Raw genomic sequence first — 27,193 nt, 5'->3', positions numbered from 1 at the left:
CATATAAAGGGTTCTGCCTATGAACATTGCATGTGTGACTTCCCTAGTGGCTCAGTGGTAAAGAATCTGACTGCCAATGCAGGAGATATGGGTTCAATCCCTGGTCCGGGAAGATCCCACATGCACCTAAGCCCGTGTGCCACAACTATGGAGCCTGTGCTCTGGAACCGGGGAGCCGCAACTACTGAAGCCTTGTGTGCCCTAAGGCCCACACTCCCCAACAAGAGAATCCACTGCAGTTCCATGCAGAGTAGCCCCCACTCACCGCAACTAGAGAAAAGCCCTCACAGCAACAAAGACCTAGCACAGCCAAAAAATATAAATAAATAAATAAAATTATGTTTAAAAAAACATTGCATGTAAGGGATCTTATAAAATGAGGCTCTCTGATAGGAACCTGGAGAGTGATCTGAGCTGAATCTGGAGGTGGATAACACAGGGGAATGGCTCAGACCTCTCAAGGAGAATGTGGAGAGTCAGAAGAGATCTGAGTATGAGGTACAGGGCACCACCACATGGGACATAGAGGAAGAAGGGCGATGAACACATTTGGGAAGAAACCCACACAAATGTGCAATTGAAGAAGCCAAGGAAGAAGAAACTTTGAAGTTTAGGGAGGAGAATCCCTGGCAGTCCAGTGGTTAGGGCTTCTTGCTTTCACTGCTGAGGGCCTAGGTTCAATCCTTGGTTGGGGAACTACGGTCCCATAAGCCATGAGACGTGGCCAGAAGACAAAAAGTTGAGTGGAGAGTGATCAGCAGTTGCAAATATTACCGATAAAATCAAGCATAAAAACTGAAAGTTGTTGAATTTGGTGATTAGGAATTCATTGATAGCCCCTGAAAAGTCGTGGTAAGTAATGAAGGAGGGAGCCTAGTGGTAGTGAAGAACTAATATTTCCTTTGTGGGTGGTGAATATCCACGTGTTTGTTGTTTAAAAAATGTAGCATATTGGGGACTTCCCCACTGATCCAGTGGCTAGGACTCCAGTAATCCCAATGCAGGGGCCGGGGTTTGATTGTGGTTAGGGAACCAGATCCCCACGTGCTGCAACTGAGAGCTTGTGTGCTGTAGCTAAAGATCCCGTGTGCCACAAAGACCTGGCGTAATCAAATTTTAAAAAAGGGAATGGAAAAATGTAGCCTTTTATATTACATAACAACCTAAATGGGAAAAGAACTTGAAAAAGAGTAGATGCAGTGCATATGTATAACTGAATCATTTTGCTGTACACCTGAAATTATCACATTGTTAATCACCTATACTCCAATAATTAAAACGTTTTTAAATATAGCATTTTAAAACACACAAAAGAATTAATTCCATTTATTGTTTAAAAGTGTATATGAGTAAAGAAGTAAGTAAGTTAATGGGATAAAAAGCACCAAAATTAAGATAACAGATACTTCTAGTTCAGGGAAGGAGGATGACATGTTTGGAAGAAGAGAATGGGATCTTAAACTATATTAGTAATTGCTGCGGCCAGCACAGCAGGTAGGGAATCGAAAGTGGTCAATGCACAGTTTGGGAAAAAGAAACTAGAGACAGAATTAAAGTCTTAAAGATGGGACTGGGAGACTGAAGACCTCTTGGGTCAAGAGCCCTGTTCCTTGGAGCCACATCACTTTTATTTAGTGTTTTGGCAAGCAGAAAGTATTTTATGTTACCATGAAGTCCGCCTTCTGTGTCCCTGGTCATGTCTCCCATTTTATTGATTACTTTAAACTATCTTTGTTATTTTCTTGTGCAAGGGCTATCACCTAGCTGGAGGTCATAGACCTGAATATGCCTTGGGAAAACATCTTAGTGTGTGTACAAGCAGTGTTCTGAGCTTGCGCTGACCCGGCACTCCAAGGTCCACACTATGTTTTTCCTTAGCTTAGCAGGGTGTGACAACCCCAACTGATCAACCCGATGTACTTTTATTTGGGTGATGCTGTATTGCTATATTTTGCTTTTATTCTTTTCCCATGGCTATTTTCTCATGGCTTAGCCAGAGCAACAGGCGGCTGACTATTAACCCTGCAAGTAATGTGCTTTATTTTTTTTTATTTGAGTGATAGATATACAAATATTTGTTATATTATTATCTTGTTAAACATCTGAGAGTTTCTAATTTTTAAAAAGGTAAATAGAGCAAAAAATCAAAACCAGTGAAAGGTGTTTTCAGGTACTGGAGACACAGAACTAGAGAAACTACTCTTTTATATCTTTTTTATTTTATTTTTCTCTTTTAATAAAAAAAATGGGTGTACATGTGTTCATATGTACATCATGTATACATATCATTTTTAGTTTTCGGAACCAGAAAGCCCACGTTAAAATTGGTATTTTGTTTATAAGAAAGGAACCTGAAGTACTTCCCTGGCAGTCCAGTGATTAAGACTCCATGCTTTCAAAGCAGGAGGCTCTAGTTTGATCCCTGGTCGGGAAACAGATACCACATGCCACATGGCTAAAAGATAATTAAATAAAATTAAAAGAAAAAAGAAACCTGAAAATTTGGCTTTGTCTATATTCAAGTTGTATCTAGCAGCTAAAGAACCTTTGATGGAAAACTAGACATGAAACATAATTGTGTGGTCATCTTCTAAAAACGAGCTCCATTTATTAAAAAAATTTTTTTTAATTAATTAATTTGGCTGTGCTGGATCGTAGTTGCAGCACACGGGGTCTTCAGTCTTTAGTTGCAGTATGTGGGATCTTTGGTTGCAGTGTGCGAAGTCTTAGTTGTGGCATCTGGGATCTAGATCTTTGATCAGGATCAAACCTCGGCCCCCTTCATTGTCAGCACCGAATCTTAGCCACTAGATCACCAGGGAAGTCCCTCAATTAACTTCTGGACAGCATAATTTCAGACCTTCTCTTGAGTTTCAGGCTTTTTGGAAGGGGTTTTGAAATTTTTGTTCTGTTTGTTTATTTACTTTTGGGTGTGCTGGGTCTTCACTGCAGCATGCTGGTTTTCTCTAGTTGCAGCACATGGGGGCTGCTTGTAGAGCACAGGCTCTGGAGTGTGCAGGCTCAGTAGCTGTGGCTCATGGGCTTCTCTAGTTGTGCCGTGAAGGCTTAGTTGCCTCATGGCATAGGGATCTTAGTTCCCTGACCAGGCATTGAACTTGAGTCCCCTGCATTGGAAGGTGAATTCTTAACCACCGGAGCACTTGGGAAGTCCCAAGTTAAGTTTTCTCAGCCATACAATAGGGATCTTAGTATTTACCCATAGGATTATGATGAGGTTCAAATGCTTACTTAGGTTTTTATGAGAATTCACTGAGATAATTCACATAAAGCTCTTAGTACACTACTGGTCACATCTAGTGAGGACTCAGTAGAAATGATTTATGTAACTTTGCAATCTGGATTACCTTTCAGTTATCTAAGTGTTACCTTCTTTAATGCTTTTTTTTTTTTTTTAATATTTATTTTTATTTATTTACTTGGCTATACCAGGTCTTAGTTTTGGCATTTGGGATCTTTAGTTGCAGTATGTGGAATCTAGTTCCCTGACCAGGGATTGAACCCAGGCCCCCTGCATTAGGAGCACGGAGTCTTACCCACTGGACCACCAGGAAAGTCGCAATGCTTATTCTTGAACTGCATGAATACTCACTTTTTTCTTTTTTTAGTATACAGCATAAGGTTTCATCAACAAGTGTTATTTTGCTTCAGACTTCTTGATGTGGCATGTTTATATTACAGCTTGTTTACAAAGTAAAATCAAATGATATATTGGAGAAACTAGCTTTGAGTTCTCTGGACACCAGTGAGCAGACTAAATGGCAAAAACTTGTAAATGAAGCCAAGGAAAATCTACATAAAATCCAGGTATGTTTTCCCTGTTGTATACTGGAATATTCAGATTGATGGACTGATCTGCATTGTGTTGCCTTACCATGTCTGGCATTCATGCAACAGGATGATGAGTTTGTGATGAATTACTGCTTGGAGGCTCAGTGGATAACCTATGAAACCACCCATGAAATGCTAAATTATGCCAAAACCAGGGTAAGTTTTTCTAATGTTTGTTCATGTTAGTTTGTCTTATACAAAATAAATAATTTCCAGAAAGCTGAATTGTTTTTATATCAGTTTTTAAAGTGCATTTTTAATATACATATTTTTTCCAAGTGATGCCATTTTTTGCTATAGATTGTTCTTCTCACTGATCTTTGACTGAATACTGTTGCTAGTTAAATTCCTTAAAATCAAGGTGTAATATGGGCAAAATGTGAGCTGTTTTCATGCAATGCATTATTTTTAAGATATATAATTTCTTTATTCATCTCAGTTCAGTGCAATTTAATTTTTAAAAATGATTTTTTTACTTTAATTCACAGAATGGAGAACCTGACATAGCCAATATTCTAACTATGTTTCTTATTCATCTTAGCTTTTGAAGAAAGAAGATAAAACTGTTCTTGTCTATTCTGATGGCTTAAAAGAGGTAATTGCATTAGATTTATAGGTTAATTTGGGGATGAATGTACTAATAGAATATGCTTTTGAATTCAAGATAGGTCTGTACTTTTTCAAGAGCAAGTTACTTTAATACATTTTTCCTTATTGCAAAATGGGATTAATAATAGTACTTAAGGGTTATTTTGAAATCAAATGAAATATTTCCTCTTAGGTATTTTTTTAGTGATTGCTACCTCAAATAATTATAAATTATGATAGTTACGATGGTGTCAAAAAATATATGTGTGTGTACATGTACATACAGATCTTCTTAGACTTATGATGGGGTTATGTCCTGACCAACCCATCATTAAGCTGAAAATATTATAAGTGAAAAATACATTTAAGGGACTTTCCTGGCAGTCCAGTGGTTAAGACTCCGTGCTCCCAATGCAGGGGGCACAGCTTCCATCCCTGCTCGGGGAACTAAGATCCTGCATGCCGCATGCAAATAAAGAAAAGTACGTATAATACACCCAACCAACTGAACATCGTAGTTTGGCTTCGCCTACGTTAAATGTGCTCAGAGACTTACATTAGCTAGAGTTGAGCAAAATCATCTGACTTAAGGCCTACTTTGTAATAAAGTGTCAAATAGCTCATGTAATTTATTGAATACTGTACTGAAAGTGAAAACACAAAATGGTTGAAAGGGTATCAGTTGTTTGGGATTATGAGGCTGAAGGGGAGCTACAGCTTCTTAATTCTTCCCAGCATAAGAAAGTATTGTCTTGTATATTGTCATTAACACAGGAAGAGATCCAAATTTGAAGTGTGGTTTCTATTGAATGCATATTGGTTTTCCACCATCATAAAGTCAAAAAATCTTAAGTTGAACCATTGCATGTCAGGGACCATCTATATAATTTTTAACTCTTATCTTAAAGTAAATGTTTAGTATAATCCAGCTAGGTTTTACCAGAAGGTCATATTTATAAATCAGTGGGAAAACTAATTGATTTTGAAAGACACTTTCCCTGCTAAGCTTTAGGCACTTCCTACATCATCCATTGGGATTGAAACATTTGGAAGGCAGATTTAAAGGCACAGTTCATATACAAATACCTTCCTCTTTGCAGTTTTATTGCAATGACTGTGACTGGAAATGTTTCCATCAGTCCAAGTTTTATGTTTTGTGTTAAATAAAGGCAGTCATATTTAGGGGTATTGACCTGTAATGCAGGATAAAAGGAAAATATGCGCAAGATTTCTAAAACAATGCCTAATTTTGGGTGTTTTTTATTTTAATGTTACTGCACACAATATTCAGACTGTTGGGTTTATTTTTAGGTACTAAGGGCTCATGCAAAATTGACTACTTTTTATGGAGCATTTGGACCAGAAAAATTCAGGTGTGTACATTTGGACTGTCATAAAAGATACAGCAATGCTTTGTATGAATTTGTGTTTCTAGGGAGTGAATGATGGAAAATGTTATCCTCCCTGCTAAACTTTAGGCACTTCCTACCTCATCCAGGTAAGGCAGACCACCTTACCTGCCTCCTGAGAAATCCGTATGCAGGTCAAGAAGCAACAGTTAGAACCAGACATGGAACAACAGACTGGTTTCAAATTGGGAAAGGCGTCCTCAAGGCTGTATATTGTTACCCTGCTTATTTAACTTATGTGCAGAGTACATCATGTGAAATGCTGGGCTGGATGAAGCACAAGCTGGAATCAAGATTGCTGGGAGAAACATCAATAACCTCAGATGTGCAGATGACACCACTCTTATGGCAGAAAGTGAAGAAGAACTGAAGAGCCTCTTGATGAAAGTGAAAGAGTTGAGTGAAAAAATTGGCCTAAAACTCAACATTGATAAAACTAAGATCATGGCATCCGGTCCCATCACTTCATGGAAAATAGATGGGGAAACAATGGTAACAGAGACTATTTTTTGGGAGCTCCAAAATCACTGTAGCCATGAAATTAAAAGACGCTTGCTCCTTGGAAGAAAAGCTATGACCAACCTAGACAGCATATTAAAAAGCAGAGACATTACTTTTCTGACAAAGGTCCGTCCAATTAAAGCTAAGGTTTTTCCAGTAGTCATGTATAGATGTGAGAGCTAGACTATAAAGAAAGCTGAGTGCCGAAGAATTGATGCTTTTGAATTGTGTTGTTGTTGAAGACTCTTGAGAGTCCCTTGGGCTGCAGGGAGATCAAACCAGTCAATCCTAAAGGAAATCAGTCCTGAGTATTCACTGGAAAGACTGATGCTGAAGCTGAAACTCCAGTACTTTGGCCATCTAATGTGAAGAACTGACTCATTGAAAAAGACCCTGTTGCTGGGAAAGACTGAAGGCAGGAGGAGAAGGAAGATGGCAGAAGATGAGACGGTTGGATGGCATCACTGACTCGACGGACATGAGTTTGAGCAAGCTATGGGAGTTGGTGATGGATAGGGAAGCCTGGCGTGCTACAGTCCATGGGGTTGCAAAGAGTCAGACGTGACTGAGCGACTGAACTGACATCATCCATTGGGTTTGAAACGTTTGGAAGGCAGATTTAAAGGCACGTACCTTTGGCCTTAGCAATTCATTTCTGGAAATTAATTCTATTAGATATACTAACGTGCACCAAGAAAGCATTTATAAATATGCAGTATAGCTACTTCAAACATAAGTTTATTTATCGTGATAAACTAACAATGAAGGAAGCTTTATTTTTTTCCTTGTGGCTCTTCAGTTATTCCAGTACTATCATTAAACATTCCACCTTTTCAGTGCTAACTGAAAATGTTACCTTAATTACATATTAAAATTCTCATGTGTGTTTAAGTTTCTGGAATATAATTGTGTTCACTTGATCTCATCTCTATTCATTCACCAGTATCCAATAGTTTTAATTAATGTAGCTTTAAAGTGTCCTATTAACTGATAGACTAGTCTCATTATGCTTATTTTCCAGAATTTGGGGGATTACTCTTTTCTGTATGAAAGAGTCAGAATCAGCTTATTCAGTTTTTTAAAAATCTTATTTTTGTTGGATTTTTTATTATTTTTTAAATGGGAATGTGCTGAACCTAAGATCAATTTGGGGAGAACCACTATCTGCAATATCAAATCTTGATATTTAACGACAGTATGTGTCTTCCTTGGAGGAGGAAATGGCAACCCACTCCAGTATTCTTGCCTGGGTAATCCCATGGAGAGAGGAGCCTGGTGGGCTGCAGTCCATGGGATCACAAGAGTCGGACACAGCTTAGCAACTGAGCCCACACGCACATGTCTTCCTACTCATTCTATTCTTTTCTTATATTCCTGAGTGGTAGCTACTCAGTTGTCTTCATGTAGATTTTGTATACTTTATGTGAATTTTGTTCTTTCTTCCTACTATTATAAATGGAACTGTATCATATTCTCAAAAGAATATAGAAGCTATTGTTTTTTTAAAATTACTTTTAAATCAGTTACCTTATTGAACTCCTTTTTTTTTTTTGCTTATAGTAATATTTCAGTTAATCTTGCTTTTTCCAAGTATATTATTATATATGCAAATAATGATAATTTTGCTTCATTTTTTCATTTCTTGCCCAGTTTCATTGACTGATACTTGTAGGACATTATTAAATAATGGTGGTAAACAGACATCCTTCTGTTAGTCCTGATGTTAGTGAAAATGCTTATTTTGTCTTATTTAATCATGACACAGGCTTGTAGAGTATTGTCTTTTTGTCATTTTAAGGAAGTATTCATCTTGTATTTCTGAGCTTTAATTAAGACTGGGTAGTCACTACAGCATTATTGATTATAGCAAAAGACTGGAAATAACCCTAAGGTTCACCTGTGGGGGGTCTAGTTAGATTATAGTAAATCCATGCCATGGAATCATATGTAGTCCTTAAAAAGAATAATAACTATATTTGCTCATTTGGTACAAGTGCCAAAATAATATTAAATGAATTTTTTCAAGTATAAACAGTATATATTAAAAATTCATTGAAATCATTCATTTAAAATTTAAAATGGTTGCTTGAATATGTAGTGATTATTTCAGAAAGGGTCTATAAGAAGAGCTGTGCCTTCTGGGGAGGGAAATACAGGAATTCTATAGGTCTGGATAAGAAGGAGACTAATTGTATAATCTTTGGTATTTTTTTTTAACTCTGAGGAAAAAAACTAGTTAAAATGCATAATGATATCCACTTGTATAACTTTAATATATATTTTTAAACTATTAGCTTCTTTCCTCTTTTTGACTTTGCAGTGGTAGTTCTTGGATTGAATTTCTGAATAATGAAGATGACCTTAAGGATATTTTTTTACAGCTAAGAGAAGGAAACCTTGTTTGTGCACAGTACCTCTGGCTGAGACATCGGGTAATTTCTTTTGCATTTTTTTCTGAATGGCTTTATAGTTCCCTAGAGATGTTATTGAATCAGTGTTGGAAACAAATGAGGTGGGAGGAATGACTGGGCAATGAGGCGTTTTCAGACTGTTTGATAAAATAGAGAAAACCGTTCTCTGATGATATTAACTCAGAGGAAATATGATGATAAAATAGGAACTTACGTTGTCTCATTACTCAGAGTCTAGTTGGGTCCTAAACTTAGCTCAAGAGGTAACATTCTATTAAACAGTTTATTGCCACAGTTTATTCACACCTTCTTTGTTAATGGTGGGGAAGGTAGTCATATTGCAGCTCAGATAGTGGTAAAGGGTTGCCTGTTACAGTTGCTGCTCTAAATCACCTGAATAATGATATAGGATATTAGGTCTGAAGAGCAGGATCTGGGTGTGAGGCTGTTAAAGACACATGCTTGTTAGGGCTTATGCTGTCACCTTCAGTTAAGTTTTCCTTAGAAAGGCATCTCTGCCAGTTCCTCTGCCTCGATTTATTAACTCGTACTCACTGCCGTGAGGTTTCATGGAATTTGGCTACCAACATGAATCATTTGCTTTAAGGGTCAATTAAATCAGTAAAATATTTCTTGAGATGACTTCCTAATAAGTCTTTCCCTCTTGGGAGGCTCTCAGTTTAAATTTATCAGATAAATCTTAGTTTCTCACTCTATGATTTAGGCAAACTTTGAAAGCAGATTTGATGTGAAAATGCTTGAGAACTTGCTCAACTCAATTTCTACACCAATCTCTCTGCAAAAGCTTTGTCCATGGCTTAAAAATGATGTGATCCCATTTGTGAGAAAGACTGTACCTGAAGGACAGGTAAGTTGCTGTCAGTGTTTCCACTCTGGATGATTCAATTTTATTTTTTACTTTATATGGTTAAAGATTAAGTCATGCTAACACCAGGTAGTTCATTTTAGTATCTCTTTTGAAAGATTATCATGGAGGTTTTAAATTATTTCAGTGATTATCTATTTGTACTTTATATGATGTATCTATTTCAGAAAATTCTTGCAAAATGGTTGGAGCAAGCAGCCAGGAACCTTGAATTAACTGATAAGGTAATACCAGTATACTTAGTAGTAAAGAGACATTTCAAGTACTCCCCATTTTGTTTTGAAAATAAAAACATTATTTTTAATGGTCTCTAATATTTTTTTAAAGGCAAACTGGCCAGAAAATGGGCTTCAACTGGCAGAGGTATTTTTTACAGCAGAAAATGAGTTGGGATTGGCATCCTCTTGGAGTTGGAGTTCCTTGGTATGATACAAAAAAGAAATTTTTAGTAATAAAACATTTGATTCTTTACCATCTGAGCCTCCAGGGAAGCCCAGTTCAAAAGTATTTAATTTATATTAAAAAGTTTATCTCTGTAGTTAGACATATGTGCCTATTACATTTTCTTTCTGTGTGTTCTTTTGTTGTGTACATTTACAATCCACAAAAAGGAAAATCCTAATGTTTCTGTCACAACTTCAACCTGTTCTAATGCATTGTTTTTCTTTATTGAACCAAAGGGAAACAATATATAAACATACTCCTAAGTAGTCTAATTGGGATTTTATGCATTAGTAGCATTTCATAGTCCTTTAAAAGGGCAAAACTTAATAATGCATTAGGATTAGTTTTTTTGGAGAAGGAAATGGCAACCCACTCCAGTGTTCTTGCCTGGAGAATCCCAGGGACGGGGGAGCCTGGTGGGCTGCCGTCTATGGGGTTGCACAGTTGGACACGACTGAAGCGACTTAGCATAGCATATACTATTAAGAATAAAATAAAAATTTTTTCTGTAGGTTGCAAGCAGTATATTGATATCATATAATCTTTATGTTATAATCTATAAAGTATATTGATCATTATATGTTTTTTCCACAAGAGAGCTTTTCCTCTTTTTCTTTTCCCTAATTGCCTTTTATCAATTGAAAATTCTGTTTCTTGTATATAGCTTTAGGAAATGTCATAGCTTTATATCTGGTTTTAATCTATAGCTTTACATCTATATGATCAGAACATTGAGGACCATCTAAATGATGTTTGTGTACCTAAGTATATTTGGGGTTCTGAAAAAATATTACACTGTATTAATAGTTTTTTCTATTTTTTTTTAAGAAAGAAAAATTTCAGATTTCTATTGGATTCTGATCTGTTAATTTGTACTAGTTAATTTTAGTTAGACTTATACAAAATTTAAAGGCATAAGTTATTTGTCTTTCCCTCATACTTTTATTTCATATCCGTAACAACTTCAACATTTTTGTTTTACAAGGATAATCAAAACATGGAGGAAGTATGTCAGTTAAGGACTTTGGTAAATAACCTTCGAGAGTTAATCACACTGCATAGGAAATACAACTGCAAATTAGCCCTCTCTGATTTTGAGAAGGTAGGTAAAAGTCTAGATTTATCAGAATTATTTTACCACAGTCAACATGACTAGAGTTTGCATTTATGCCATCTTTATTTTGATATCCAGGAGGATACAACCACCATTGTATTCCGAATGTTTGATAAAGTGCTGGCCCCCGAGCTTATTCCTTCCATCTTCCAGAAATTCATAAGAGTTTACATGCATGAACATGACTTACAGGAGGAGGAACTTCTGCTTTTGTACATAGAGGTAACTTCTTTTTTCCTGGATCCGTGCAGTGTGTCGTTGTATTGAATGTTTAACTCTTTGAGGAATGTGGATACTTAACATTAGGATTTGTGCAGCATATTGTTGTTAAGAATGTGAGTTAACTCTGCTACTCATTGGCTGGTAACCTCGACACAATGGGATAATATTAGGACTTTCTGCAAATGGCTGTTGTGAAATAACAGAAGTGTGAACAAAGTTTTCTGCGCCATGTAAAAGTGAAGACCAAGGTTTTGGCAATTTTGCACTGTTGACCGTAGTTCATCATTCATAGCTAAGTACAAGTTTTTGGTTTTTTAAATATCCATAAAAGCTGTTTATCTGTATTTATTTATGTGTGTGTGGGTTGGTTTTGTTTCTTTGTTTTCTAGTGAGTTTTAAATTTAAACAAAATGTTTGTCTCATTTTAGGATTTACTGAAGAGATGTAGCTCAAAGTTCACCTCACTCTTTGATACAGCCTGGGAAGCAAAAGCCATGGCAGTAATAGGATGTTTATCTGACACAGATGTAAGTGAATAGTGATCATATAGGGTTTTTTTTGAGCATTGCATCCTTTCTTAAAAGTTTCTTTTTTCTGGTCACAAAAGCAGCAGATATTTTTCGCTGTTCACCTGAAACTGCCACAACATTGTTAGTTGGCTATATTCCCCAGTACAGAACAAAAGCTTAAAGTTTGAAAAAAATAAATATTAAAAAGCAAAACCAAGAAAAAGCAATACATATTTGTTAGAAAGAATTTATATAATATGAAAAAAATAATAAAAAGAAAATAAAATCACAATCACCCATGATTCTTTTTTCTCGTGAAAATAAAAAGTGAAAAGTCTTCTCATTCCCACCTGCAGAAATACCACGTGGATATTTGAATGCATGTATTTCCAGCATTTCTATGGTCTTACAAACATACAGTTTTTAATATTTTTATCATATGCCTTTATTTTGACTTCACACTGTTTTTAGTCATTATTGTAAAATGTGAATAAAATCATAAAAAACCTTTTTAAACACAGAGACTGTAGAAAATAATGACTTAATATGTGTGAATTTTGGAAGAAATACATGGTTTTGCTGTCAGAAGATGAAGTATTCTCAAGTTTCCATACAGCAGATGCAGGGCCCTTGCTGTAGATTGGGCAGCATCGTTAATTAGCATGAAACGTAAATCCGAGGGCTAGTCACTGTTGGTGCGTGTGTGTCTTTGTAGCTCATATTTGATGCTGTGCTCAAGATAATGTATGCCGCAGTGGTCCCCTGGAGTGCAGCTGTGGAGCAGCTGGTGAAACAGCACCTGGAGATGGACCATCCCAAGTAAGACTACAGTCTCCTGATCTACTTTTTTGGTGTGGGATAAACTATGTTTTGAGTTGAAATTAACATTTTTTTCTGTCCTTTACTGTGTCTCTTAGTATTTCATAACAGAGACAGTCCATGTTAATATCAATAAATTTACTTTTAGGGTCAAGCTGTTACAGGAAAGTTACAAACTAATGGAGATGAAAAAACTTTTACGAGGCTATGGAATAAGGGAGGTGAATCTCTTAAACAAGGAAATAATGGTAAGACCAATAATTGAAGAATCTTTTAACACCTTTGTTCCACTTCTAGAACACCACGGGAAATGTGACCGGGTTTTACATTCTTAAAGATTCATATACCTAGGTTCTTCACTACTTTCCTTTTGTTAGATAAGATGTTAACAGAGTGTTTGGTTATTAAAACAGTAAAGACAACAGATAATTAAGGAGCTAAAGAAGCAGATTACATCATAATTTGTGTACTTTAAATATATATAATTTTTACTTATCAATTAAATCTCAAAGCTAAGGGGAACCAAAAAAAAGTGAAAGGATTGTCATTAAATTCAGAATACAAATTGTGTTTTAATTCTTCATACAGTTTAGCTTTTGCCTCATTGTTTTAATTACATAAACATGATTTCTGGGTTCTCTGTGAGATTTCATAACAAAGAAATATGAATTATATCTATTTCAGAGGGTGGTCAGATACATTCTCAAACAAGATGTCCCATCTGCTTTAGAAGATGCTTTGAAGGTGGCTGAAGCATATATGTTGCCTAAAGATGAAATCTACAGTCTAAGGATTATTGACCTGATTGATAGAGAACAGGTGTGAAAGTTTTATATTATTCTTACTTTTATCCATATATGGTTTCTTTGTTTTGAGTTTTTAAAGATTTAACTATCAAATTATACAAATAGACAAGCATTAAAGCAAAGTTATACCAACATTAGGCATTAGATTGGCCTCTATCTATAGTTTTTTTTCTTTTAAAGTATTTTGTGAGTACCTAAAGAGCTTTCATGGGAGAAGGCAATGGCACCCCACTCCAGTACTCTTGCCTGGAACATCCCATGGATGGAGGAGCCTGGTAGGCTGCAGTCCATGGGGTCATGAAGAGTCAGACATGACCCAGCGACTTCACTTTCACTTTTCACTTTCAAGCATTGGAGAAGGCAATGGCAACCCACTCCAGTGTTCTTGCCTGGAGAATCCCAAGATGGGGGAGCCTGGTGGGCTCCCGTCTATGGGGTCGCACAGAGTAGGACACAACTGAAGCGACTTAGCAGCAGCAGCAGCAGCAGAAGCAAAGAGCTTTCATAGTCTTTGGTAGTTAACAAAATTTAGCTCATGTTTTATATATGCTATAGGACCCTTTGTTCCCAGAATAGGATGTGGGTTTATTTTTGTATTTTTAAGTGTCTTTATATAATTCTAAAACTATTCAGTTCAGTTCAGTTCAGTCGCTCAGTCGTGTCCGACTCTTTGCGACCCCATGAATCGCAGCACGCCAGGCCTCCCTGTCCATCACCAACTCCCGGAGTTCACTCAGACTCACGTCCATCGAGTCAGTGATGCCATCCAGCCATCTCATCCTCTGTCGTCCCCTTCTCCTCCTGCCCCCAATCCCTCCCAGCATCAGAGTCTTTTCCAATGAATCAACTCTTCCCATGAGGTGGCCAAAGTACTGGAGTTTCAGCTTTAGCATCATTCCTTCCAAAGAAATCCCAGGGCTGATCTCCTTCAGAATGGACTGCTTGGATCTCCTTGCAGTCCAAGGGACTCTCAAGAGTCTTCTCCAACACCACAGTTCAAAAGCATCAATTCTTTGGCGCTCAGCCTTCTTCACAGTCCAACTCTCACATCCATAATGACCACAGGAAAAACCATAGCCTTGACTAGACGGACCTTTGTTGGCAAAGTAATGTCTCTGCTTTTGAATATGCTATCTAGGTTGGTCATAACTTTCCTTCCAAGGAGTAAGCGTCTTTTAATTTCATGGCTGCAGTCACCATCTGCAGTGATTTTGGAGCCCAAAAAAATAAAGCCTGCCACTGTTTCCACTGTTTCCCCATCTATTTCCCATGAAGTAATGGGACCAGTTGCCATGACCTTAGTTTTCTGAATGTTGAGCTTTAAGCCAACTTTTTCACTCTCCACTTTCATCAAGAGGCTTTTTAGTTCCTAAACTATTAGGCATACCCAAGAATTACAAAGGGTAGTATTTTAATTTTTTTGTTTTCTGTCATATGAAACAATTTTCAGATTTTTAAACCATGGAATCATAATCTGTTTTTCAAAATGATATCATTTCATCTTTAAGTAATAAAGTTAGGAGGTAAATCCAAATCATTCCTTGCCAGTACCAGCTGTTTTTTTCTTCCTTTCAAACTCTGACTGTAGGGTGAAGATTGTGTCCTTCTGTTGAGGTCTTTGCCTCTTGCTGAAGCTAAGAAAACTGCAGAAAGAGTAATCATATGGGCACGACTGGCTTTACAGGAAGAACCAGATACTTCTAATGAGGTGAGATTTTGACTAAATAAAATGAAGATAAATCCAGTTTTTATGGCTATTTATCAATAGGATAGAAAAGACAGACTCACAGATAAGAGTATTTGTCCTTCTCACTGCTACAGTGGCCTAATATGAAAATTCCTGTTTACTATGTCAAAAATTTATCATATAGAAATAAAAACAAATATGGCTGCCTTGGAGCAGTGCCTCTGGGCCCACACTGAGTAATCTAGGATCTGCAGATCAGAAGGAATAATTGAAGCACCTGTTGGACATAGAGTTTTCCCTAATGCCTTAAAGTGTAAACAATGTTTTACATTGCATGGGGCATAATCATTACTCTCAAGTAACATCAGCCGCAGAAACAATGTATATCTAATCTGAGAACAGAATCTTGAAACTTAGCAGTTACCAGAAAGCCAATTCAGGATAGACAGATAAGGAACCTAAAACCTAATTTATCCAGGGGAGTTGAGTTTTTTAAACCTTTGGAGATACTTACTTCCCAGTCATTCTCAGTGATTCACTTCCCTTCAATTTTTTTCTTTTTTTCCCATTGCAGCCTTTTTTTTTTTTTTTTTAAGAGGTGGAGGCTGCTCCTGGTCTTAGTTGCTGCATGTGGGATTTAGTTCCCCGACCAGGGGTCAAACCCAAGCCCCCTGCATTGGGAGCATAGACCACCAGAGAAGTCTCCACTGCAGTCATTCTTTTACCTTTAGGGAAATGATTTTTTAAAACACCTAAAATTTATTATCCTCTTACTGTTCACAGAAAAGCAGTGAACATCGTTGTGAAGGAGGCCCTGTTGTTAGCTCCTTACTGATTGAGTTTAGAAACTAAAATTTTAAAATTAGTGGCTTTCCCAAGAGTATTTGGAAAGTGGCAGTGCCTCACATAAAACTCTGTCTTCTCAATTACCAGCTTCAACTGCAACCCATGATCAAAATGTTTGAGTACTTCATATGAACCCGACCCTGACTAAGCCTTTTACATACATCATCTCTTTAAATTAAAGCTTTTCCCTCGTTGGTTTTTCTTATCTTAAAAAAAGAAAGTTTTTTTTTCTTTTTTGGTCTTGAGAATAATTATTATTTCTTAGACTTCTGATTTCTATACTAAACAAGTTCAGTTCTTTTTAACTTTTCCAGAGAGCTTTATCCCAATGTTTTCTCAAATAAGTATAAGCTATTAAACAAAATCCAAATGCTTGTTAATTATAGTGTAACTGAAAGGTGATATGGGAGATTTACATATTCTGTGATATCCCTAAATCATACATGAGAGAGTCCGTTTGGTATTTTTCATATTTAGCTTATATAGTATTCGTATATCATCCTTTCCTTGAGTGCCCAACTCCCTATAACACAGACCTCTCAATTGTTCAGCCATTTCTATTATTTATTCTGATTCTGTGCTTTTTATGTATTTGTTTATATATGCACTACCTATACAATGGCAGATATAAGAAATGGACTTCATTTTGCATTTCTCTTTTTAGGACAAGGCCTGGAGACTGTCTGTAGCGAAAACATCAGTAGACATTCTTAAAATACTTTGCAACAGTCAGAAAGGTATTTCCATTTCTATTCCCTCACTTTGGTATAGTTCTAAAACCGATCCTTTTCAGGAGCAGGTATCAGTGACATCTGCCATACTGGTGCACAGGCTCTGGTCATGTCTTTTTGTTTGTTTGGCTCAGACTGTATGTTTTCATGTTTGTAATATTTATTAATTTGACTGCGCCAGCTCTTTTTGCAGCATGTGGGATCTAGTTTCCTGACTAGGGACTGAACCCATGCTTCCTGCATTGGGAGTGTGGAATCTTAGCCACTGGACCACCAATGAAATCCCCTGGTTGTCTTGTTTGATCCCACACATTTTTCTTCAGGAAAAGCCTTCCTTGCCTTATTCTTTTGATTAGCAGTGTAAGAGCAGAATTATCTAAGAGTAGCTCATCATTTGTGTATACTTCAGTGACTGTTTAACGCCAGGCTAGATTTCTCTGGTGCCTTGCACTGTTCACTCATATTGCTCACTTATCATTTGATTATGGCTGAGGAAAAAACCATTTAACCTTGAACTTAAAACAGTTAGCAAGGGACTTTCCCAGCAATCCAGTGGTTAAGACTCCACCTTCCGTGGAGAGAGGGCCCGAGTTTGATCCCCGGTCAGGGAACTAAGGTCCCGCCTTGAGGTGTGGCCAAAATTTTTGAAAAAATAAATGTACTATTTCCAACAAGAAAAGCTAGAACAGACAAATAATTACCAAAGTAACTTTCTTGGAGGGAAAAAATCTAGACTTTATTTCAGAAAAATTGCCATTTCTCATGTAACCAAAAAACTTCTTTTTTCTACTTTCAAAGAGAATACTTAGATTTCTTTTTTTTTAATTGGAGCACAATTGCTTTACAATGTTGTATGGTTTCTGCCATACGTCACCATGAATCAGCCATAGGTTTACTTATGTCCCCTCCCTCTTGAACCTCCCTCCCTAGATTTCTTTTTGTGCTTACTTAAATTGTCTTCTATCAGAATCTGAAAAGAACTACTGAAGATTTGAGAAAACCAAAGTGAATTAAAATTTTAGCTTTTAAAAATTCTGATAATATCAGAATTTGGATGTCTTCTATAACTTTTAAAAATTGAATTACAGATAATCTGCAGAAGAAAGATGAATGGGAAGAAACCTTGAAACAGTTTAAAACTGTTGCTAGCTTACAGGTAAGTTAAGCCATGTTGAACATTATTACCTGGCTAATCAGTGCATTTGGCATAAATGATCAGTTCCTCCTTAAGATTTTCTGCAGTAGCCTTCAGGAACTTTAGATATACTGGTTTTCCTTTTCTCTTTTTAAAAAAAGTAATTTTATTTATTCATTTACTTTTGGCTATGCTGAGTCTTCTTTGCTGTGCAGGATTTTTCTCTACTTTCCAGTTGCAGTGCTCAGGCTTCTCACTGTGGTGGCTTCTCTTGATAGCAGCACATCAGATCAAATCAGTCGTTCAGTCGTGTCCGACTCTTTGCAACCCCATGAATCCCAGCATGCCAGGCCTCCCTGTCCATCACCAACTCCCGGAGTTCAGTGAGACTCACGTCCATCAAGTCAGTGATGCCATCCAGCCATCTCATCCTCTGTCGTCCCCTTCTCCTCTTGCCCCCAATCCCTCCCAGCATCAGAGTCTTTTCCAATGAGTCAACCCTTCGCATGAGGTGGCCAAAGTACTGGAGTTTCAGCTTTAGCATGATTCCTTCCAAAGAACACCCAGGGCTGATCTCCTTCAGAATGGACTGGTTGGATCTCCTTGCATTCCAAGGGACTCTCAAGAGTCTTCTCCAACACCACAGTTCAAAAGCATCAGTTCTTCAGCGCTCAGCCTTCTTCACAGCCCAACTCTCTCTTCAGTAATTGTGGTGCAAAGGTTCAATAGTTGTGGTTCCTGGACTATAAATCATAGGCTCAATAGTTGTGGTGCCCAGGATTAGTTGCTCTGCCACTTCAATCCCGAACCAGGGATTGAACCTGTGTCTCCTGCATTGGGCAGGTAGATTCTTTACCACTGTCTGTTTTTTTTGGAAGCAGCTTTAATGCGATATAATTCACATACCACACATCTCATCCATTTGAAGTGTATGTATAATTCAGTAACTTCTTCGATGTACTGCATTACTGATTGTTTAAATCACGGTCAAGTACATACAATGTAAAATTGGCCATTTTAACCATTTTTCAAAACACAATTCAGTGGTGTTGACTCCACTCACAGTGTTGTACAACCATCACCGGTGTCTGCTTTTTATCACCTCAAGCAGAAACTTTGCATCTGTTCAGCAATACAACTCCCCATTCCTCTCTTCCTGCAGCGCCCGGTAACCTCTAATCAACTTTTTATCTCTATGAATTTGCCTGTTCTAGAAATTTCATAAAAGTGGAATCATACAATATTTGTCCTTTTGTGTCTGACATTTTTTGCTTAGCATAATGTTTTCAAGGTTCATTCATGTTGTAGGATGTATAGCACTTCCTTCCTTCCTCTGAATAATATTCCACTGTACAGCTCTATCACATTTTTATTTATTTCTTGATGGCCATTCAGTTTGTTTTCACATTGGGGCTGTTGTGAATAATGCTGCATTGCACATGGATGTTCAAATATCTGTTAAGTTCCTGCCTTCAGTTCCTTTGGGTATATACCTGGGAGAGGAATTGCTGAGTCATATGGCAATTCTGTCTTGTTTTAACTTTTTAAGAAATGTTCTCTCTTTTTTGAACTAGTCAGTTGTTCCATGTAAGATTCTAACTGTTGATTCTTGACCCGAATACCCGTGTATAAGCGAAGAGGAACTAAAGAATCTCTTGATGAAGGTGAAAGAGGAGAGTGGAAAAGCTGGCTTAAAATTCCACATTAAAAAACTAAGGTCATGGCATCCGGTCCCATCACTTCATGTCAGACAGAAAGGGGAAAAGCAGAAGCAGTGACAGATTTTCTTTTCTTGGGCTCCAAAATCACTGCAGATGGTGACTGCGGCCATGAAATTAGAAGACAGTTGCTCCTTGGAAACCTAGGCAACGTATTAAGAAGCAGAGACATCACTTTTCTGACAAAGCTCTGTGTGGTCAAAGCTATGGTTTTTCCAGTAGTTGTGTAGAGATGTGAGAGCTGGACCATAAAGAAGGCTGAGTGACAAAGAATCGATGCTTTTGAATTGTGATGCTAGAGAAGACTCTTGATAGTCCCTTGGACTGCAAGGAGATCAGACCAGTCAATCCTAAAGAAAATTAACCCTGAATATTCAATGGAAGGACTGATGCTGAGGCTGAAGCTTCATTACTTTGGCCACCTGATACGAAGAGCTGACTCATTGGAAAAGACCCTGATGCTGGGAAAAATTGAAAGCAAGAGGAGAAGAGAGCAGAGGATGAGATAACATCACTGACTTAATGGACATGAACTTGAGTAAACTCCAGGAGACATTGGAGGAGAGAGAGGCCTGGCGTGCTGCAGTCCATGGCGTTGCAAAGAGTTGGACACGACTTTGTGACTAAATAACAACTCTCTTTTTAAACTATATTCTATCAATCATTTATGCCTTTTTAAAAAACCATTTTGATTTAAGGTATCTGTATAGATTATTTAATTCCAATGACCCTGAATGATGGCTAACAGTAGCCATCACTTACTCAGTTCTTACCATGTACTATACATGATTCCAGGGGCTTCTCATGTGCTATCTAATTGTCACAGTAGCTCCCCACAGAGGTTACTATTACCATTCTCCTTTATAGAGGAGGAAACTGAGAAACCACAGCGTTTCAAAATATTGTGAAAGAGAGCAAATTTTATGTAGAAACCAGTCCAAAAGATGACTATCTACTTCATGATCTCTACTTTTTTTCTATATAGTTTCATTCTAGGCAGTTTGCTTTTTCTTGAAAATTAATTTCTGTTTACTTTGAACGGATTAACTGTCTTCAGATGTGAAATTTGAAATTAACTTTATTTTGGCTCCAGGTCTTTCCTAATGTGAAAAGACTTTGTAAATAGAAAGGCTATCAGGGCTCACAGAAAAGTAGGAAATGGAGTACATACAAGGATCTCTTTGTGAAAGGTTGAAGTAAATACACTGGCAAATGTAACTCTCAACTGTTTTATCTCGAAGTATGGGAAGAAGAAATAACTTATCACAATTTATTGTACCACAGTTTCTCAAAGAATAGCCCATGGAATCCCAAGGGTCTCTGAGACCCTCTCAGGGAGTCCATGAGGTTAAAACTATATTTATAGCAAAAATAAGAAGTGATTTTTTTCTTTCCAGCCATATTCTCTCATGAGGGTAGTGGGGTTTTCAGAAGCTTCATGCTGTGATAACATTGTCACTCTAAAGACTGATAGAATGTGCATTTTTATATGCCCATGTATTTAAAATTTTTCTGTTTAATTTCCAATACAGTAAATATTGATAGATATCTCATTAAAATTTGGGGGAGGGCCCTGTTTTGTTTTTGGTTATGCTGGGTCTTGGTTGCTGTGCAGACTTTCCTCTAGTTTCAGAGAGGAGGGATGCGCTCTAGTGGTGCTCAGGCTGCTCATGGTGCTGGCTTCTATTGTTGGGCTCTTGGGCATGCAGACATCAGTAGTTGCAGCTCCCGGGCCTAGTTGCTCCTCGGCCTGTGGGTTCTTCCTGAACCAGGGATCGAACCTGTCTCCTGCACTGGCAGGCAAATTCTTGAGCACTGAGCCACCAGGGAAGCCCCCCTCAATAGTTTTTAAGAGTATAAAGAGGTGCTGCACCCCTAAAGTTTGAGACCTTCCGTTTTAAACAATAGATGTCTTCATGTAAAGCACCCAGGAGTCAGGATAAGTTAACTTCTCCACATTCTTCTTACATTTGAGAATTGCAGATCTTTTAAAGCAACAGTTTTGATCTAAGCAAAGTCGTGTTTAGTTATGCTACTATTTGTGGAGCATTCCTTGTGCCAGGTGTAGTGGGGAGAGGCCAAGGATGCTGCTAAACAACCTTTTGTACCCAGACAGCCTCTGCAGGAAACAATTATCTGGCAGATAGAGAAACCCTGCTCCAAAGTGTGGTGTCAAATAAAAAAGTCCCCCTCACTGCCACTGCCTCTTGGTGCCCTTCCTTGGGCTTCAAGAGGACTTTTTCTATTGGGTTGGAAAAATAAATCCTAGTTCTGGAGTTAGAAGCCAACCAGGAGTTATTACAGAAAACAGCAAAGCTGGCTTCTTCACGCCGCCAGGGTGGAATTGCACAAACCTAATACTTAACCCCTTTCTCCTTCTGCTCAGGGTTAGGTTTAGAATTACTGAGAATTACTGTAGGTTTAGAATTACAACAGAATTGCTGAGCCAAATATACTCAGCAGTGCTGAAGTTAGGAAACCCTCCGTTAAAGTGATATTTTCCCCTGTCCCAACCTTTATATAAGTTACTTTTGAAATATAGAGACTTAAATTCTTAATTTACAAGGGAGAAAAGAGATTCATGACACACCAGTGATGTTCAGCCATGGATGAACTGAACCGACATGGGGCTTTGTCTCGCTTGCCTTATTGCAGGAGAACTTTGAGGTCTTTCTTTCATTTGAAGATTACAGCAAGAGTTCCCTGGTAGCAGAGCTCCGGGAGCAGCACATTAAAGCTCACCAAGTTGCACAGGCCAAACACAAACCCTGGAGGCCAGCAGAGCCCCGGGCCACTGAGGAGCAGAGGCTGAGCACTGAGTCCAAGCTGCACCGACAGGCGCTGACCCTGCAGGTGTCCAGGCAACAGCTGGAAGCCGAGCTGACCTTGAGGGCCTTGAGCGATGGGAACGTGGAAGCTGCACTGAGAAAATGCAGGTGAGTTCTTAGTCCCCAGATCACACAGCTCATCAGAAAGGAACACCCACTTCATTTATTTCTTTGATGATAAGGATAGGGCTGGTGGTAAGTCAGAAAGAGAAATACAAATACCGTATATTAACACATATATGTGGAATCTGAAAAAATTGGTATAGATGATCTTATTTACAAAGCAAAACTAGAGATACAGACGTAGAGAACAAACATATGGACACCAAGGGGAATGGGGGAGGGGGGTGAATTGGGAGATTGAGATGACACATATATACTATTGATGCTATGTGTGAAATAGATAGCTAATGGGAACCTACTGTATAGCCCAGGGAACTCTGCTTTGTGGTGACCTAAACAGGAGGGAAATCAGAAAAAAGAGAAAAGTATATGTATGTATATATACTCTCATATATATACAAGAGTATATGTATGTATATATAAAGAGGATATATGTATGTATACATATAGTTGATTGACTTTGCTGCACAACAGAAACTAATACGACATTGTAAAGTAACTATAATCAACAATTTTTTTTAAGCTATAAGCCTAATTTTCAATAAGCAATAAAAAATTTAAAAAGATACATAGGGCTGGTGACCCTTTCACTTCCACAGAAATGATTCTTGGTTTCTCACCCTAAGAGCCTGTCTTGGTTGCCTGAGTCAGAAAGAGGGAGCGTAGAAGTCTAGTAACTGACCCCCCAAGTATCTGAACGGTTCAGATAACTGAACCATTGAGTATAGGTCATCTTGCACTACAACAGTACCCCAAGCAAGTTTTCACTGTGTACTGTGAAAGCATTTAAAGACATTGTACATGTTGGTAGTGATTATATATTAGTCTGAGTAAGGCAAACACATCTGTTTCCCATGTGAGTGTTCTAACTTCTGACGCTTGCTTTCTTCTAAAGGGACTTGTTTAAATATCACTGCAACACCGACACTGGGCAGTTCCTGTTCCTGATGTGTCAGAAGCTGTGTCACATGTTGGCCAGTGGCGTTCCAATGACAGTACCTGTGGGTCTAAATCTTCCCTCCGAGATACATGACCTTGCATGCCAGGCTGCCACCATCTGCAGTCCAGGTGACAAGATTTATAATCTACATAGTTTTATGTTCTCTGCTTCATTCCATTTTTGTCTAGCTAATGCTGTCCCCTTACAATTGGACATGTGAAGGTATGGAGTGATCGTTATCCCCTTTCACAAAGGGACACTTATAATTGAATCTCTGTGGGGATTACTATTTTAAAATATTTCCAAAGTTAGCAATGTCATTTTTTTTTTTTAATATTTATTTCTCTATTTGGCTGTGCCAGGTCTTAGTTGTAACAAGCGGAGTCTTTAGTTGCAGCGTGTGAGATCTAGTTCTCTGACCAGGGATCGAACCCAGGCCCCCTGCATTGGGAGTGCAGAGGCTGAGCCTCTGGACCACCAGAGAAGTCCCAACAATGTCATTTCTGACTGTTGACAATACTCACTTTCAGGGGATGGTGAAATTCCTTGCCTCCCCATATCTGATCTTACTTTCCAGTCAAGCTTAAGAAAAATATTGACCTGTATTATTTAGGGTAGTCAAAGCTATGTGAAAACCTTTCTCTCTACTTTGTGGCCTGTCTTAGAATTTTGAATGGTAATTATTAAAAAGATTTGTTGTTGTTGTTGTTATTCTAAACACATGAAATAATAGTTTAATGATTTTTCTCCACTTTCAGATTTTGTGCTGGACGCCTTAGAACTCTGTAAATATACTTTGATGGCAGTAGAGCTTTCCAGACAGTGCCAAATGGATGATTGTGGAATTCTCACGAAAGTAAATTGCTTTGAATTTCTTTCCCTTAAACAAAACCCCAGCCCAATCCATTATATACCACTTTTAAATTATTTGCATAGTTTATAAAAATACTGAATCAACCTCTTATATTTTCTTACTCTATACCAGAGAACTACTTAAGGACATGAGACCACTTCTCTTTTCTAGTCACATTTATTGGCTTTAATTTGCATTCTTTTGAAACAGTGGGCCTCAAACAAGGCATCTCTGGACATTGTCCAGAGTAACTATTTAATTTTTTTTTCTTTGGCCTCACAGTTTGTGGGATCATCCCTGACCACGAATGGTACCCAGACCCCCACAGTGAACACACCAAATCCTGACCACTGGACTGCCAGGAAATTCCCTGAGCAGTAATTTAACTTAAAGCAGCATTATTTTAAGCCCTCGACCAGAAGAAACAGACTTTATAGTCTGGCTAAAATTACATTTGGCTCTAATAGATCTGATTCTGGATTCTACTCAGTGAAGAGGGTATCTGTGTCCCACAGTGTCCTTATCTATGTGTTTTCTGTACACTTTGATATTTAGACTTCTTTCGGAACTCATAAAGATCCATATGAGGAATGGTCTTACTGTGACTTCTTCAGTGAAGATGGAATAGTTCTTGAGTCACAGATGGTGCTCCCTGTCATCTATGAATTGATTTCGTCACTTGTACCTCTGGCTGGTAATTCTCATCTGTGTAATATCTTTTTCCTGTGTATTTCTGGGTTTGGAACTGGAACTACTCACAGTAGCATGGATGAATCAATTGTAGGCATGAGTGTGTGCATGCTAAGTTGCTTCAGTCATATCCAACTCTATGTGACCCTGTGGACAGTAGCCTGCCAGGCTCCTCTGTCCATGGGATTCTCCAGGCAAGAATGTTAGAGTGGGTCGCTGTGCTCTTCTCCATATTACAGGCATAATGCTGAACAAATGAAGCAAGGAATAAAAGAATACATATTGTATTATTTCATTTATGTAAAAAACAGGCTATAAGGCGGCCATGCTGTTGGAAATGAGGATAGTGGTTACTCTTGGGGGGTTGACCAGAAGGAGACAAGGGGGCGGTTTCTGGGAGCTCTTAGTGTTCTGTTTCTTGGTCTGGATGTACACTTTTCTGTGTATTTTTCTGTATGTATACTTGGGTTTTTTATTTTTTAAGTAGCAGATTGCTTTAGAATGTTATTTGATAAGAGCACAATATTAAAGTATCCCTGGGACTATGTGTTCTATGAAAGAGTTATTATTGAATTTATTCTGTTTTGTAGAAAGCAAGAGATATCCCTTGGATTCTGTGAGTTTACCATACTGCTTCACCAGTGAAGGTATATGGCATCAAACATGTATAACCACTGTTTCCCTTTTGTAAATTTGCCAGTACAGAAAGTTCTTTAAATCCTGGATATGAACCTGATACAATGTCCTCATTTCTTAGTTACTGCTGTTACATTGTTACTCTTCCAAACAGTCAGGAGAGTGGGTCATTTGGCTTATCTATTGTTAACTTTTGTGAATCTGTTCTACATTTTGGTCTTCCAAGTGGAGAAGTGGTTTTCTTCAGCTCATGACTTAAAGCATCTCAGAATAAGCAAGTTAAAATCAAAGTACCTCCATACCCATGTACTTAACTATTTTCCGGTTTCAATCAGACCTCTTGTTAACTCTCATTTACTAACTTTGAGAACCAATTCTATGACTATTCTGTGCATTGAAGAAGTAGACCGTCCCAGAAGACAGTTTCCAAATATGGTCTTTGTTTAAAAAAAAAATCTAAAGATTAAAATACTTTTATTCAAGTAAAATTCCTTTTTATCATTTCACAGGAGACAGCCTAATGTTACCTGTTATCAATTCCATCTCTGCCTTGCTTCAGAACCTTCAGGAATCTAGCCAGTGGGAACTGGCCCTAAAATTTGTGATTGGTTCCTTTGGTACCTGTCTTCAGCACTCTGTGTCAAGCTTCATGAATGCCAGTTTGAGCGAAAAGGTATTATTTCGAGAACAAATATGTTCAGTTTGCAAGAATATAAATACAAAAGCACTGTTAAACAAAGGAATTGGGAGCCCACATTTTCCCATTTGGCTTTGTAGTGAGGAAATGGATTATTTGCCAGGTTTAGGAAACATCTGTTGAACATCTACAAAAATGTATACTTGATTTTATCGGAAATTGTCCATCTGCTGTTTGTTTTTACTGTGGCCCAAACTATTGTAATTATTACAACATTATGAAAAGACTGTAGAAGACAAGCTATCTATTGATAACTTGCTTATGAAGCTGGTCTCAGAAGGAATTGCATTCATTTCTACTACGCTATTGATATTTACTAAATGTGAGTTTTTCTTTTTTTAAAAAAAAACAGCTTTATTGAAATATAGCTTTCAAAATTAAAATGCACGTATTTTAAGTATGTCAACCAATGTATTTTCACCTTGTTGCCAACACTATAATCAAGGTACAGAGTATTTTAAAAGGTTCTATTTTTGTCCTTTCCCCTTCACGTCCCAGCTTTCTGTCATTATAGATTAAATGACAGTGCTATTTGCATATGATGGTGAATTTTCAAAGTTCCTTAATATTTAAGAAAAGTTTTCAAAATGCTCATAGAAATGGACCTGAGGATTCTTTCCTTTTTTTTTTTTTTTTTTAAAGTTGTTTGAAGAGGCCCCTTTAGTTAAATCCAGGCACGTTGTTATGGAATTGAAAGAGAAAGCTGTTATGTTTATCAGGGGAAATGCCACCACACTCTTGTACAAAGTGA

The 27,193-nt window shown here is 37.7% G+C and overlaps 1 protein-coding gene across 3 annotated transcripts in view; it reads left to right on the top strand.

Annotated features, from left to right (window-relative positions):
* KNTC1 (kinetochore associated 1) overlaps positions 1-27,193 on the top strand; it is a 69,966-nt gene that overhangs the window by 17,044 nt on the left and 25,729 nt on the right. For all 3 annotated transcript variants that reach the window (XM_070769476.1, XM_070769475.1, XM_019978017.2), the window contains 24 exons: positions 3,700-3,825; positions 3,916-4,005; positions 4,391-4,444; positions 5,749-5,810; positions 8,668-8,779; positions 9,483-9,626; positions 9,812-9,868; positions 9,972-10,067; positions 11,074-11,190; positions 11,281-11,424; positions 11,853-11,951; positions 12,649-12,752; positions 12,901-13,000; positions 13,437-13,571; positions 15,147-15,266; positions 16,756-16,828; positions 17,911-17,978; positions 22,331-22,611; positions 23,522-23,694; positions 24,325-24,422; positions 24,975-25,113; positions 25,700-25,756; positions 26,255-26,418; positions 27,085-27,189. In XM_070769476.1, the coding sequence (XP_070625577.1) occupies positions 3,700-3,825; positions 3,916-4,005; positions 4,391-4,444; positions 5,749-5,810; positions 8,668-8,779; positions 9,483-9,626; positions 9,812-9,868; positions 9,972-10,067; positions 11,074-11,190; positions 11,281-11,424; positions 11,853-11,951; positions 12,649-12,752; positions 12,901-13,000; positions 13,437-13,571; positions 15,147-15,266; positions 16,756-16,828; positions 17,911-17,978; positions 22,331-22,611; positions 23,522-23,694; positions 24,325-24,422; positions 24,975-25,113; positions 25,700-25,756; positions 26,255-26,418; positions 27,085-27,189 (2,718 nt within the window). The remainder of the gene's footprint in view (positions 1-3,699; positions 3,826-3,915; positions 4,006-4,390; positions 4,445-5,748; positions 5,811-8,667; positions 8,780-9,482; positions 9,627-9,811; positions 9,869-9,971; positions 10,068-11,073; positions 11,191-11,280; positions 11,425-11,852; positions 11,952-12,648; positions 12,753-12,900; positions 13,001-13,436; positions 13,572-15,146; positions 15,267-16,755; positions 16,829-17,910; positions 17,979-22,330; positions 22,612-23,521; positions 23,695-24,324; positions 24,423-24,974; positions 25,114-25,699; positions 25,757-26,254; positions 26,419-27,084; positions 27,190-27,193) is intronic.

This window comes from Bos indicus, chromosome 17, assembly GCF_029378745.1.
Source record: "Bos indicus isolate NIAB-ARS_2022 breed Sahiwal x Tharparkar chromosome 17, NIAB-ARS_B.indTharparkar_mat_pri_1.0, whole genome shotgun sequence".
Taxonomy (NCBI): domain Eukaryota; kingdom Metazoa; phylum Chordata; class Mammalia; order Artiodactyla; family Bovidae; genus Bos; species Bos indicus.
Note: the sequence above shows the minus strand (reverse complement) of the source record. Positions and strands in the feature narration are given on the sequence as shown.